This window comes from Mustela erminea, chromosome 6, assembly GCF_009829155.1.
Source record: "Mustela erminea isolate mMusErm1 chromosome 6, mMusErm1.Pri, whole genome shotgun sequence".
NCBI classification, from domain to species: domain Eukaryota; kingdom Metazoa; phylum Chordata; class Mammalia; order Carnivora; family Mustelidae; genus Mustela; species Mustela erminea.
The window spans coordinates 29,732,439-29,745,699 of record NC_045619.1 but is presented as its reverse complement, the minus strand read 5'-3'; the positions used below and the strand labels follow the sequence as shown (position 1 = coordinate 29,745,699).

Here is a 13,261-nt window from a genome sequence, read left to right as displayed (position 1 = left end):
CCCGAGGGCGGACGGCCGAGCACGAGGGAGATGCGCAAAGCTTCTGGGCAGGGGGCCCGTTTGCACCGGGTGGCCAGCAAGATTGCCCGGGCAGGCCCGGGGAGGTGAACGCTCACCCGTTCCGGTCTGGCGCTCCCTTCTTTCCACACCCACACGCCTCCCGCTCCACGCTGGCGGCGCAGCTGCTCCCGCTGCCACTGCCGCCGCCGCCGCCGCCGCCGAAGCTCGCGCCGCCGCTGCTGCCGCCTTGGCTGGGCGCGGTCACGTGACGCAGCCCGCGGGGAGCCTGGGGGCGGGCAAGCGCGCGCGCGCGCGGAGGAAGCGCGGCTGGGACAGGGACTAGGACCCGAGCGCCGGGGAGAGGGCGTTTAAGGGGAGGACCCGGCGAGCGCGTCCCCGGCTGGCGAGCGCGCGACCGGCTATTAGAACTTGCCGCCCGGTCGGGAAAGGGTGTCCGGAGTGAGGGGCGGGGGACTCGCTCCCCGCGCCCCTCCCTCTCTTCCTTCCCCGAGAGCCTCGGTTCGCCGCTGCCCCCGCCCCCTCCCGCTCGCTCCTTTCCTCCTGCTGCTGCCTGCGATTGGCTGAGGATCTCTGACGTCCGTGTTTCCATGACGTATGGGGCGGGGGAGGGGTGGCGGGGGAGGAGGGGGTGGCTTGGGCGCGCGGGGCGGTGACTCCGTCACTCACAGCTGCTGTTTGGGCGCGGGTCCGCGAGGGGACCGCGAGTGTGGAGGCAGGACAGCAGTGACTGCCGCAGTCGGACGCGGGCACTCTTCACCTGAGGCCCCGCCGGAACCATCCTCAGTCCTGCGCCCCTCCAGAGCCTGGGAGCCGGGCCAGCGGGCGAGCGGGCGGGCGGGCGGGCGAGGGCGAGCGCCCCTGGCGAGGACAGGTTCAGGCTGACCCCGCGCCAGCGGACATTTGAGCGGCTCCTCGCCGCGTCTCTGCTCCACTGCGTACTGGACTCGCCGCCTGTCCCAGGTCGTGACGCACGCTCCGGACTACAGAAGTGCCTCAGCTTGCTCCCTTCTTGAGAAGGAGAGCCCCCCACCCCGACGGGGGCGGGGCGCCCGTGTTCCTGTCCGTCGGGCCCGAGACACCGGGGATCCCCGCTGCAGCGCCCAAGGGGTTAACGCTGGCGTGCCTTCGGATCCGGGCTTAAAACCCCCATGTTTTCCTTTTGGGTTTGCTCTTTCTCCCTGTACCCTGCCGTTGGCTCTTTAGTTCACTTTGTAGCATCTCGACACTGCACCCTTCTTTCCTGTGGGTGAGAAATGAAAAAACACGGGGTAGTGTGCGGGATTTAGAGGCTAAAAGGTAACCTCCTTTGCTCCAAACTAAGAGAGATTTTGCAAGTTAATAAAAAAGAAACTACCTGTAGAGACATCTACTTAGAAAATAAAATGGTTTTTCCTTCCTTCACAAACATGCACACATGGATGTAAAGATTCCTATCTTGCCTTAGACAGCGTGTCCCATCTTCCTTCAATCGCCTCTATTTGAATTAACCATCGACGCTCTTTCAGGAACCTTATTAGTGCGATTTTCATTATCACTTAATCAAAACAAAAAGATAAAATCTGAAGAGTCTCCTCCCTTAACTCCAGGACTGGAAAATTTAATACTTGTAACGTCTTAAAAGCATACAGGCGATGCAGAAGACTTTATTACGTGTGTGTTCACTCTCTGGTAGCATTTATTTTGAAATATTATAAAGGCTTAGAAACAAATACATAAGTTTCATAAGCAAAAATCTCCAGGTTTACCCTGTTAAAGATAGGGGTTTTTTTCCCCATCAACTTATGTATCTTGCCAAGTTAGACATTATCTTTTGAGCTGTGCCCTCGACATGCAAAATTAGCACTTGGGCAAAATGACACAGTTCTTCCTTTCTTTAATCACTGTTAAAGAATTGGTTGGTGTGGTAGAATAGCCCTTCCTGACTCTATTTCAAGACTTCGTAACAGAAGAATAGATTAACTTTTCAAAACGGCTTAGAGAAATTTAAGAATCATTGGCTTTTGTCCAAATTTTCCTCCAAGGAAGTCGCAATAGAAAATTGAATTATGTATCCTACTTTAATCAAGAATTTGACAAAGTAATACATGAATCATCTGTACAGTACACTAGCAAAATGGATAATAGATTAAACTAGAATGTGTTCATTTTGTGGGTTTGTTGCAATTCCAAATAATAAAATATATGCTTTTAAAGTGTTGTGGTCATGAAAAATTACTCAGCATCTTCATTTTAAGATGTGATTTCAATAGAGTTTTCATTTATGGAGATTATATACATATATATCCTAGAACATATTTATATGCATTTTAATGAAATGTGAGTCACACACACTGATATACTTTCACTGTCATAGTCAAGACGATTGTACTGTGTAATTTGGTTTTTATATTTTCATTCTTCAAATAGCAAAAGAGCCTGAAAACAATACAGAAATAACTGTACACATTACATAAGGAAATTCATTTTTATCTGCGAGAGGTTTATTACCGAGACCACCTTAGTGTCATAATTCTCAATGTAAAAATCAAAAAGATATTGCTTAATTAGCACTTCCTAAAATGGAACTAATTGAATTCAAAGATGCTTCTATATAAGATATAGCCATATTCTCTAATCTTGGACCTCACTTGTCCCATGGATTTCAACTGAACTAAAGATATATCAGTGCATGATAACAATAAAATAATGCAATTTTTGTTGAATACTTTTACAAAGTTCTTTTAATACACTTTGAATATCTGAATATCCTTTTTTTAGTTATAGTGCAAAATTTATAAAGGTATTTAAATCCTATGGCAAGTCACTATTTGGGATATTAACATTATTTGAAGATAGGCCATGTTTTCAAAATCATATATTTTGCAAACTATTAAAGTATATTCCATTTAGTGGAGCAAATCTAAACTATTGATTATTTTCTGATATGTCAATTGACTCAACATGAATTAATTGTGTATAATTCATAGAGACGGTTTTCTAAAATCTTTAATGTAATTATGTGTAAAAAGAAACATTAAGATCTTTATCCCCAAGAATTCTGTCACAAGCATCTAGCAGTAGGACAAAATAAAGATTTACCAACAGCAGCATGTATTTAAAAGCACATAATTTCCCCATTTTATACATATATGAATGTATTAGTTCTGAGCATTGCAAAATGCTAAAGAGAATTGACACATATAACGAGGCAGGAAAGAAGAAATATTAAATGCTTCATAAAAAGTAGTTGTATTTCTCCAGTTTCCATTAACCTGGATCACCAGAGAGAGATGTCGAGAGAAACATTACTTAGCTGAAAACCACAGAGAACTGTTATCTATTAGTAACAAATTAATTACGTTTGCTGAGTTAAATGAAGTATGACTTCGGGTAAGCCTAAAATGAGCATTTTCAAGTCACATAATGGAAAATTTTTATAGGTGAAAAATGCAAAATGGTTAGTTGTCATCATTTGACAGGAGTTATTCAACACCCTGTACTCTTCTAGTTATAAGGCATTTTTTTCTACCCCAAATATTATATAATCTAGGTCATAGAGTGTGGTCCTAAATTTAAGTTCCCAAAGATCAAAAAAGGGAAAGCTCATACTTAAATGTTAAGGAGGTTTTCCTAAAAGAGGATTTAGACTTGACTTGTGCCACAAAAGACATATAGGATTTAAATTAATGCAAAAGAAGATGGGCAGGAGAAATGTCCAGAAAAGTACCTGGCAATTAACAAGTTCACCACATCCATTATATTCCTATCCTTTCATCAGCCATGAAACATATATTTACTACCTTTGATATTCTTTACCTCCATACGAGGAGCTCATTTATTTTTCCATTAATAGTGGTGAGTTATGGTGTATCACTGTGCCGTTGTGAGGTTTTGGTGAGATATTTATACAAAGCTCTTAACAAAATGCTTATGCATAGTCAGTGCCCAATAAATGTTGTCATTGGTACTCATAAGCATTCATTCTTTATCCCTTACTACTAAATAAAGGTACTGCAAATTAAACTGTACATTTTCACTTTACTTACGTCACTTTGATGAACAGGGGTTTATTATTCTCCCATTAGAAGTCCAGACGTAGGTGATGCTATGACGGATTCAGCTGCCCAACACAGCCATCAAGGATCCACGCTCACAAGTTTCTGCTCCACCATCCCTGGTATGGGCTTACCTCGCTATCGTTTTATGCTAACAGTAAGAAAATCAGCTGAATTTTTTCACATTCAGGGAGAATCTTACATTTTCCAGGTTTTTCAGTGCTTATATTTCTACAGTTTTTCATTGTTGCCCACCTCTTCTTGGACACTCTTGTTTTTCATGACTTTAGAATGTGCAGAAGCATCACCTGTATGAGCTTAACAGTGCAGATCCCGGGGTCATACTGAGTTTCCGACTAAATCTGTTCAGAGTGGATCCAGTGAAAACACAGTTTGGACAGTTCCTTTAGGTAGTTTTGAAGCACCTTATCATCTTTTTCTCTTCATTGTTACAATGTTCTTTTGTTGTGTCCTTCATTAGTTCTTCCTTCTCTTTCCCTTGCTAGTTCCAATACTAAATTCCTATATTTGAGCATTTTTTCTCTATCCTAACTTCTATAGAGCTCACCTATTTTCATGACTTCAGCCCCTTGAAGACAAGACCAGTGTCACTCATTCATTTATTCATTAACCAGTAGTTGACCCTGACAAATGCTCTCTCAGCTTACTAAGGTAGGAAAACAAAGAAGATGTCTATTTAAGAGGCATTAGCACCAAGGTGATAGTTCATCTATCCATTTATACAAACTAACAGAACCAGGCACAGAGTTGGTGCTTAAGATAAAAATAGATTGACATGAATGAATGAGCAAGCGAACTATCACCTCTCCAACGATGAATTCTAAATTTATATCCACTGCCTTGCTCTTTTATTCCGGTGACTCCAGGGAACTTCTTTCAGTGTCATTTTTTTTTTTTCTCTTACTGATAGAAATGTTGGAAAGAAGCCAATTTATCAGTCACCAAAAACCAAGCTACTGAAAGTCAATTTTCTGTTTTTTGACTTATGTATTTTTGATGGCAGAGAAAAGGAGGGCATGGGAGTGAAGATGAAAATGCTGGGGAGCGGGTGCAGAGGTCAGAGGAAGGTAGGATCTAAAGTGGATAGAAGGTATTTGCCTTGAAAATAAAAAGAACATCTCTTTCTCTGCTGTAGAAGGAGGCATTAAAAAAAAAAAAACCAAAACTGTGAAGGACATTGCTGCTATAAACATTTGGGTGCACATGCCCCTTTGGACCACTACGTTTGTATCTTTAGGGTAAATACCCAGTAGTGCAATTGCTGGGTCATAGGGCAATTCTATTTTCAACATTTTGAGGAACCTCCATGCTGTTTTCCAGAGTGGCTGCACCAGCTTGCATTCCCACCAAGAGTGTAGGAGGGTTCCCCTTTCTCCGCATCCTCGCCAGCATCTGTCATTTCCTGACTTGTTGATTTTAGCCATTCTGACTGGTGTGAGGTGATATCTCATTGTGGTTTTGATTTGTATTTCTCTGATGCCGAGTGATATGGAGCAATTTTTCATGTGTCTGTTGGCCATCTGGATGTCTTCTTTGCAGAAATGTCTGTTCATGTCCTCTGCCCATTTCTTGATTGGATTATTTGCTCTTTGGGTGTTGAGTTTGCTAAGTTCTTTATAGATTTTGGACACTAGTCCTTTATCTGATATGTCGTTTGCAAATATCTTCTCCCATTCTGTCAGTTGTCTTTTGATTTTGTTAACTGTTTCCTTTGCTGTGCAAAAGCTTTTGATCTTGATGAAATCCCAATAGTTCATTTTTGCCCTTGCTTCCCTTGCCTTTGGCGATGTTCCTAGGAAGATGTTGCTGCAGCTGAGGTCGAAGAGGTTAGTGCCTGTGTTCTCCTCAAGGATTTTGATGGATTCCTTTCGCACATTGAGGTCCTTCATCCATTTTGAGTCTATTTTCGTGTGTGGTGTAAGGAAATGGTCCAATTTCATTTTTCTGCATGTGGCTGTCCAATTTTCCCAACACCATTTATTGAAGAGGCTGTCTTTTTTCCATTGGACATTCTTTCCTGCTTTGTCAAAGATTAGTTGACCAATGTCCACAATAGCCAAACTATGGAAAGAACCTAGATGTCCATCAACAGATGAATGGATCAAGAAGATGTGGTATATATACACAATGGAATACTATGCAGCCATCAAAAGAAATGAAATCTTGCCATTTGTGACAACATGGATGGAACTAGAGCGTATCACGCTTAGCGAAATAAGTCAAGCAGAGAAAGACAACTATCATATGATCTCCCTGATATGAGGAAGTGGTGATGCAACATGGGGGCTTAAGTGGGTAGGAGAAGAATCAATGAAACAAGATGGGATTGTGAGGGAGACAAACCATAAGTGACTCTTAATCTCACAAAACAAACTGAGGGTTGCTGGGGGGAGGGGGGTTGGAGAAGGGGGGGTGGGGTTATGGACCTTGGGGAGGGTATGTGCTTTGGTGAGTGCTGTGAAGTGTGTAAACCTGGCGATTCACAGACCTGTACCCCTGGGGATAAAAATACATGTTTATTTAAAAAATTAATTAATTAATTAATTTTAAAAAAACTGTGAAGGAAAAGTGAAAATTGAAGTTTAGAGGAAAGATGACATAGGCATATAAATGGCATCCTAATATTTCTTATATAATAGTGCTTATGGTGATCAGCCAGAATGGAGTAAGGCTAAGGACTGGATTGTGAAGATTAAAGAAACTAAAGGATAAGCAAAGGATAGAGAAAAATGTTATCCGAGGCCCAAATAAATGTAGAGTATGATTTTACAGCAATTGAGGTTTGCATGATATTCTCTGGTGACTCAGGGTTGGGGGTTCCCATTGCGGTTATAGTTGTTAAGGATTCAAGAGAGTCTGGAACAGAGCTTCTCAGTAGGGATAGACATGGCATTGATACCCACACTGAATTAGTTCTCTGGTGCTACCCTAACAAATACCACAGCCTGGTTGACTTAAACGACAAAAATTTGTCTTCTCACAGTGCTGAAGGCCAGAAGGCCAAGATCAAGGTACCTTAAGGATAGGTTTCTGGTGAGGCCTCCCTTCCTGACTTGTAGAAAGCCACCTTCTTGATGTGCTTTTATATCACCTTTCTTCTGTGTGTATACATGCAGAAAAAGATCTTTGGTATTTTCATCCTTTCCAAACAGTGACTCTAGTCCTATGGGATTAGAGCCCAAACTTAATATCTCATTTAACCTTCATTACCTCCCTAAATGCCTTCTCCAAATCCAATCACATTAGGGACTACAGCTCCAACAGAGGAATTAGGAAGTGACACAAGTCAGTTCATAACACAGACTCATCTGGTAAACATTTTTTCAGAATCCACGTCTCAGGGTCCTTCCTCAGATCTACTGGATCAGATTTCCTGTGTTACACAACCCCACTCCACAAATGTGTGTGTACGTGTATGCATGGCAAGGGGTGGGTATAGCCAACCAATGTTGGGGGAAATACAGCCAACAATGTCAAAATACAGTACAAAACAAGTACCAAAAAAAAAAAAAAAAAAAGAATACCAAAAAGTACCAGAAAGAAGAAGAAGAAGAAGCAGAAGAAGCAACAGCAGCAGCGAAACCTACAGTGCTGGGAATACAGACCTCAAAGATAGAATAGCCAGTATATAATAAGCAGATGTCAGCCTATGGGGCTATTCAACCTGGAAATAAGTCATCAATGTTAGTGTGAAGTTTTAATGATAGGGGATGTGGCTAGACCTGAGTGAAGCAAGGAACTGGAATTGAACCCTGTGTAAAGCCAAAAATTCTGCCTTCTAGACAGTGATGTGCTAGTACCAGTTCCTACCATCGGCCTTGCTGGGCTTTTCCAAAAACTCCCACATGTACCTATAAGAGAGTGAGTGTTTGGACACCAGCCACGCTGAAGGCATCAACTGCCAAACAGGCTTGCAGTGGAGTCTAGCCAAGAAACAATATTTTGTCCTTTCTTTCTCCTCCTTACTCTCCGTCCTCAACACTGAAAGAGCCATAGCTTGGAGAAGGGAGAGAAGAGGAGGAATAAAAATGCACAGAGCCATGGGGAGAGGGAAGTTACCGTAGACTCAGATGGAGATTCAACTCTGTAACGGTAGTGGGCTCCGTTTGTATAGTTGAAAGGTCCACAAAAGTTTTTAAAATCTGCTCCAGATATTATTAAGGAATATGTATGGGGGATTCATTAGATCACGGTTGAAATTAGTTCAAGAAAAATACCTCATTGAGTTGAGTTGAGGCCATAACTGCGTAGGTGGGCAAATGTCATAAGAAAAAGAATAATCAAGTGAGGGAGTTGAAAGAGAGAAAGCAATTTCAAATCATAATTAAATGAAATAAAAAATAGCTTAGGTGGTTTTTAAGATATAGGACTGAGGTGACAGGTAAGAAGTTCTTTTGGGGTAGAGACAGGGATGGAGCTTTGCAATTTTGGAGATAAAACTGCTAAATTATTATCACCATGAAAACTTGGCAATAAGCCACATCTGGTCAGATGCATCTTCCTAGTTCTACTCTTGAGATCTAAAAATACTTAAATATTTATGAAATTATGGTAATGATGGAGAAACTTCTGGAGACAACTTGACAAAGTAGAAATTCTTTCTACTCTACCTGCCTGGTTATTGTGAGTTTTCTGGTTCCAGACTACCAGCCACATGCAGACCATTTATTTGCCTTGCCTTTCTCTTTGCAAACTTATGTCCTCCAGGTTCTCACTCTTTGCCCTGAACTCCAGTAACTCTGTCCTCATAATCTGCTGCTTGCCTACTAATTTCTGACCCAATGACTAGACTTACTTCTTCCATCTATTTATACTCACTTCTGCTTGCTTGTTGCTTAGTTTCTGACCTCACCGGCTCATCTTGAACTTTAATTATGCCTGTTTCAGGAAAAAAAAAAAAAAAAAAAGTCCTAATGGCTAATTCCCTTGTCTTGTCAAAATTCCCAATTTCAGGGCAATTTTGGCTTTCCCAGTTCCAAATTCTAACCCCTTTTTTTGCTTTGCTGCTATCATACATAATCCCAGCATTTAGAGTTTAGTGTGTTTGTCCAGTCATTTTATTTCTTATTTTATTCATCTATTTTTTTTTTTTTACATTTCTCAAATGCCTTGTTTCAATGGAAGCTATATGAGTTCATGCCACCCCTGAACAAAGAGTTTATCAGAGCAAACTTGTTTTTCCCAAGTAATTGTACCTTGTTTATAGGACTACAAGATCATGTCTACACTAAATGTGCCAAAAGAGGATCAGGATTTAATCATTTTGATTTGTTCATGTTAAATTCTTTTTGAGCTATCATTATTCTACTGATACGATAGCATTCATATATGACTTGTATTCATGATAATATTTTGTGGGGTAGTTCTAGTCTAACTCTAAATTGTAACATTTTTATTTCTCTCATTTTCTTAAATATGGTGTATTTTTGTTTTCCATCACCATGTTAATGCTTATTTGCCATACATCTTGCTATCCCTTTCAGTGATACATACTGTCATTATCCTTTATAATTCCCTTCATGTCTTTAAAGATGAAATGCTATATATTTAATAGCTTCATATTCCTCCTGTTTTGAGCCTTAGTCATCTTTTCCCAGATATTTGGAACCTTATCCATTACTATTATAAACAGAAAAATAATAGAGCTGCCTCTCACATTTAACTCTTTCTAATCTGCAAGAATTCAAACAGAAAACTAGATATAGTGTCATATAAGTGTGTATACTCCTATTATCTTTTTTTGTCTAATAGCTCCCCCATTGGACATTTGCCATTAGATTTTTTAAATACTAGGTATAGATAATTACCTACATCTATCTTTCTTTCTTTCTTTTCTCCTTTCTTCCTTACTCTCTTTATTTTAAAGTAGAATCTACAGGGGCCCCGGGGTAGCTCAATAGGTTAAGATGAACCAAATAAATAAAAAAATGTTAAATAAAAATAAAGTAGGCTCCACACCCAGCGTGGAGCCCAATGTGGGGCTTGAACTCATGACCCTGAGATCAAGACCTGAGCTAAGATCAAGCAGGAAACTTAACTGAGAGAGACACCCTGGTGTCCCTGTATATTTCTTTCAAATTTAAACAATAAGGATAAGTACAGTATAAAAAGTGAAAGAGGGCACCTGAGTGGCTCAGTCGATTAAGCATCTGCCTTTGAGTCAGGTCATGATCCCAGGATCCTGGGACCTTGCTCAGGGAAGAGCCCCCTATCGGCTTCTTGCTCAGGGAAGAGCCTGCTTCTCCCTTTCCTTTGCCTCTCCCCACCCCCAAATAAATAAACAAAATCTTTTTTTTTAAGTGAAAAATTGTGTAATCACACCCCGAAATATCCAGTGTAAAAGGTTTATAATTTGTTCCAAGTAGTTCTTGCCGTGAGGGCATAAAAGGAAGTAGAGTATATGGTGCCTGGACTTAGGGAATACAGATGTCTAGTAGCCTTGACAAGTTACGGAAATAGCAAGAAAAACAATTCTAAAGAAATATATAAACATGTGATGGTATAGTACATACTGCATAATTTCGTGCTGAGGGAATTAAAATTCACTGGGAAGATATTATAAAAAAGATTACTCTTAAATTGGCTTTGAGGAGGAGTTAATATAACATTTAGAAAAAGGCCAAGTTTTGATGTAAGGCAGGCCTGGATTCAAGCCCCAGTTCTGAATTTTACTAACTGTGTGATCTTGGGCAAGTTCCTTAACTGCTCTGATTCTTTAGTTTTTCCCCTATGTAAAACTACATAGGGGACAACCTACATTGGTGACAAATTACATTGTGGACAATCTTTTAGTGTTGCCATGAGAATGAAATTAGATTGCATAGTTTCTTACGGCATTCATTCAATGAACAGGTGTTAAATGTTCTTCATTGTCCCATATAATCTGCTACACTTTCTATTAAGTCTTCATATTCTCTAGGGCATGAAAAAATAATACAATTGACTAGAAACTGTAGAAAATATAGTTAAATTTTATACAGCTTCAAAAGAATTTTTAAATTTTATAACCCATATTCATCATCAAAGAAGAACATGTAAAATGTAAAGAATTTTAAAGTGGTAAAGGAGTTGAGATTTAGGTTTCATTTGTGTGACTTATATACTAGTTAAATAACTCAGATGATTTTTTTGGATCCTACTGAATCCTTCCATGCCTAGAAGATTGCCACCATTTTTTACACTCAGGCCAAATCAGTGGCTGTACAGTCATGGCAAGAACACTGGTAAGTGTTTCTGGGTAATGATTAAGCAAAGACATATGGTCTTTCCCTGAAAACAAAGACAAGCAATTCTTTAAGAAAGCTGAAAATGACCACTGAACTCTGAACAGGGGCCGAAATAATGAACACCAAGCTACCTCCTCAACAAGAAATGTTATCCCGGCCATGCAGCTGCGAGCTAATTAAAAAGCCCAGACCGCTGTGCTGAACTTTAGTACTGCATTTACAGAATTAATTCAGAGGATGTGTTATTAAAGTCTGGGGTTTATCAGAAGAAGGCAGCCTCTTTTTTTGAGCAGCATTAAAAAAATTAACATACTGGATAAGCCGCTTATAGATGGAGGCTATGAGATCCTTCATATAGATGCAAAAACTAAGCCACAAATTTCTAAGCAAAATAATGAGGCTATTGCCCTCTGACATTAAATCCAAAAATAGCACTGTAGATACCCTGAGAGCACTTTCAAAAATAAATTTATACTCTATATGATGATTTCTAAGATTCTGAAAGACAGATTGATGACTGCTAATGCACTGAGAGCTAACAGTTAGATATACATCTAAAATATGTAGCAATGCTGTACTTCATTAACTCAGAAATAAATCAGTAATAATTGGAATTTGCAAGGAAAGAATAGTTTATTTAAATATTTTACTGTGAAGTAAAATGCTTTCTTTCTAATTAATCTTCATAACCGGGCTTTAAAATGTATATCTAGAAACCTAATTAATAAACTGAAGTACTACTTTATTAGTAAATTCTAGAAGCTGTCATTATTTAAGTTATTACATGAGGCCAGTCAGGGTAGAAGTAAGGTATAGAGACATTTAATGACAGGAAACATTTTGGAGGCCATAAAATCTGTTATATCATTTCAGGCACCTTATTGTTGGGATTTAAGAAGACATGTAGCAAGTCAGTGAATTCATTACAACCCTATCCGTTCAGGTCTAAAACAGAGAGAGAAGCACTTACTTTACATAACTTTCAGCACTTTCAGCACTATAACAATAACAGCTTTTGAGTAGCTGAATAGTTTGCGCATCTGTGATGTAGCAGGTAGAACTCATTCTGAAAAAAAACCAACAGCAGCCTAAATAGATGCTTCACACTGACAAATAAATCCCCATATTATATATACTCTATTTATAAATTCAGTTGATGCTTAACAGACTAAGGAAAGCCAGGGGGAAATGTAAGGGAAATTTTCTACACATCTTTTAAAAATTATTTTTATATGGACCATACCTTCTTTATCCATTTGTCCGTTGAAGGCTATCTTGGTTCTTTCCACAATTTGGCAATTGTGGCCATTGCTGCTATGAACATTGAGGTATAGATGGCCCTTCTTTTCACTACATCTGTGTCTTTGGGGTAAGTACACAGTAGTGCAATTGCAGGGTCATAGGGTAGCTCTAGTTTTAATTTCTTAAGGAATCTCCACACTGTTTTCCAAAGTGGCTGCACCAAGTTGCATTCCCACCAACAGTGTAAGAGGTTTCCCCTCTCTTCACATCCTCTCCAACACTTGTTGTTTTCTGTCTTGTTAATATTGGCCATTCTAACTGGTGTAAGATAATATCTCAGCGTGGTTTTGACTTGAATCTCCCTGATGGCTAATGATGGTGAACATTTTTTCATGTGTCTGTTAGCCATTTATATGTCTTCTTTGGAGAAGTGTCTGTTCATGTCTTCTGCCCATTTTTTGACATGATTATCTGTTTTTTGAGTGTTGTGTTTGAGGAGTTCTTTATAGATCTTGCATAATAGCCCTTTGTCTGTAGTGTCCATCAGGAAGGATGAATACGCAACTTTTGTATCAACATGGATTTTTAGAAATTAACTTAGCCATAGGAGGCAAGAGGAGAAGCCTCTTCAGGTAGGAGGAATAACAGATACAAAGATAGGGAGGTATGAGCTCTTTATAAATTACAGGTTATTCATAATGGCTGGAGTGTGGAATA

The 13,261-nt window shown here is 39.9% G+C and overlaps 2 protein-coding genes across 8 annotated transcripts in view; one reads left to right on the top strand and one right to left on the bottom strand.

Moving 5' to 3' along the window:
* ATP2B1 (ATPase plasma membrane Ca2+ transporting 1) overlaps positions 1 to 214 on the bottom strand; it is a 121,051-nt gene extending 120,837 nt beyond the window's left edge. For all 7 annotated transcript variants that reach the window (XR_004286725.1, XR_004286726.1, XM_032346795.1 and 4 more), the window contains exon 1: positions 117 to 214. The gene's annotated coding sequence lies outside the window, so the exon portion shown is untranslated. The remainder of the gene's footprint in view (positions 1 to 116) is intronic.
* LOC116593453 (transcription initiation factor TFIID subunit 4-like) overlaps positions 1 to 641 on the top strand; it is a 30,961-nt gene extending 30,320 nt beyond the window's left edge. Inside the window, exon 5 of the mRNA XM_032347731.1 lies at positions 34 to 641. Coding sequence (XP_032203622.1) covers positions 34 to 343 — 310 coding nt within the window. The 3' untranslated portion in view covers positions 344 to 641. The remainder of the gene's footprint in view (positions 1 to 33) is intronic.
* The last annotated feature ends 12,620 nt before the right edge of the window (positions 642 to 13,261 follow it).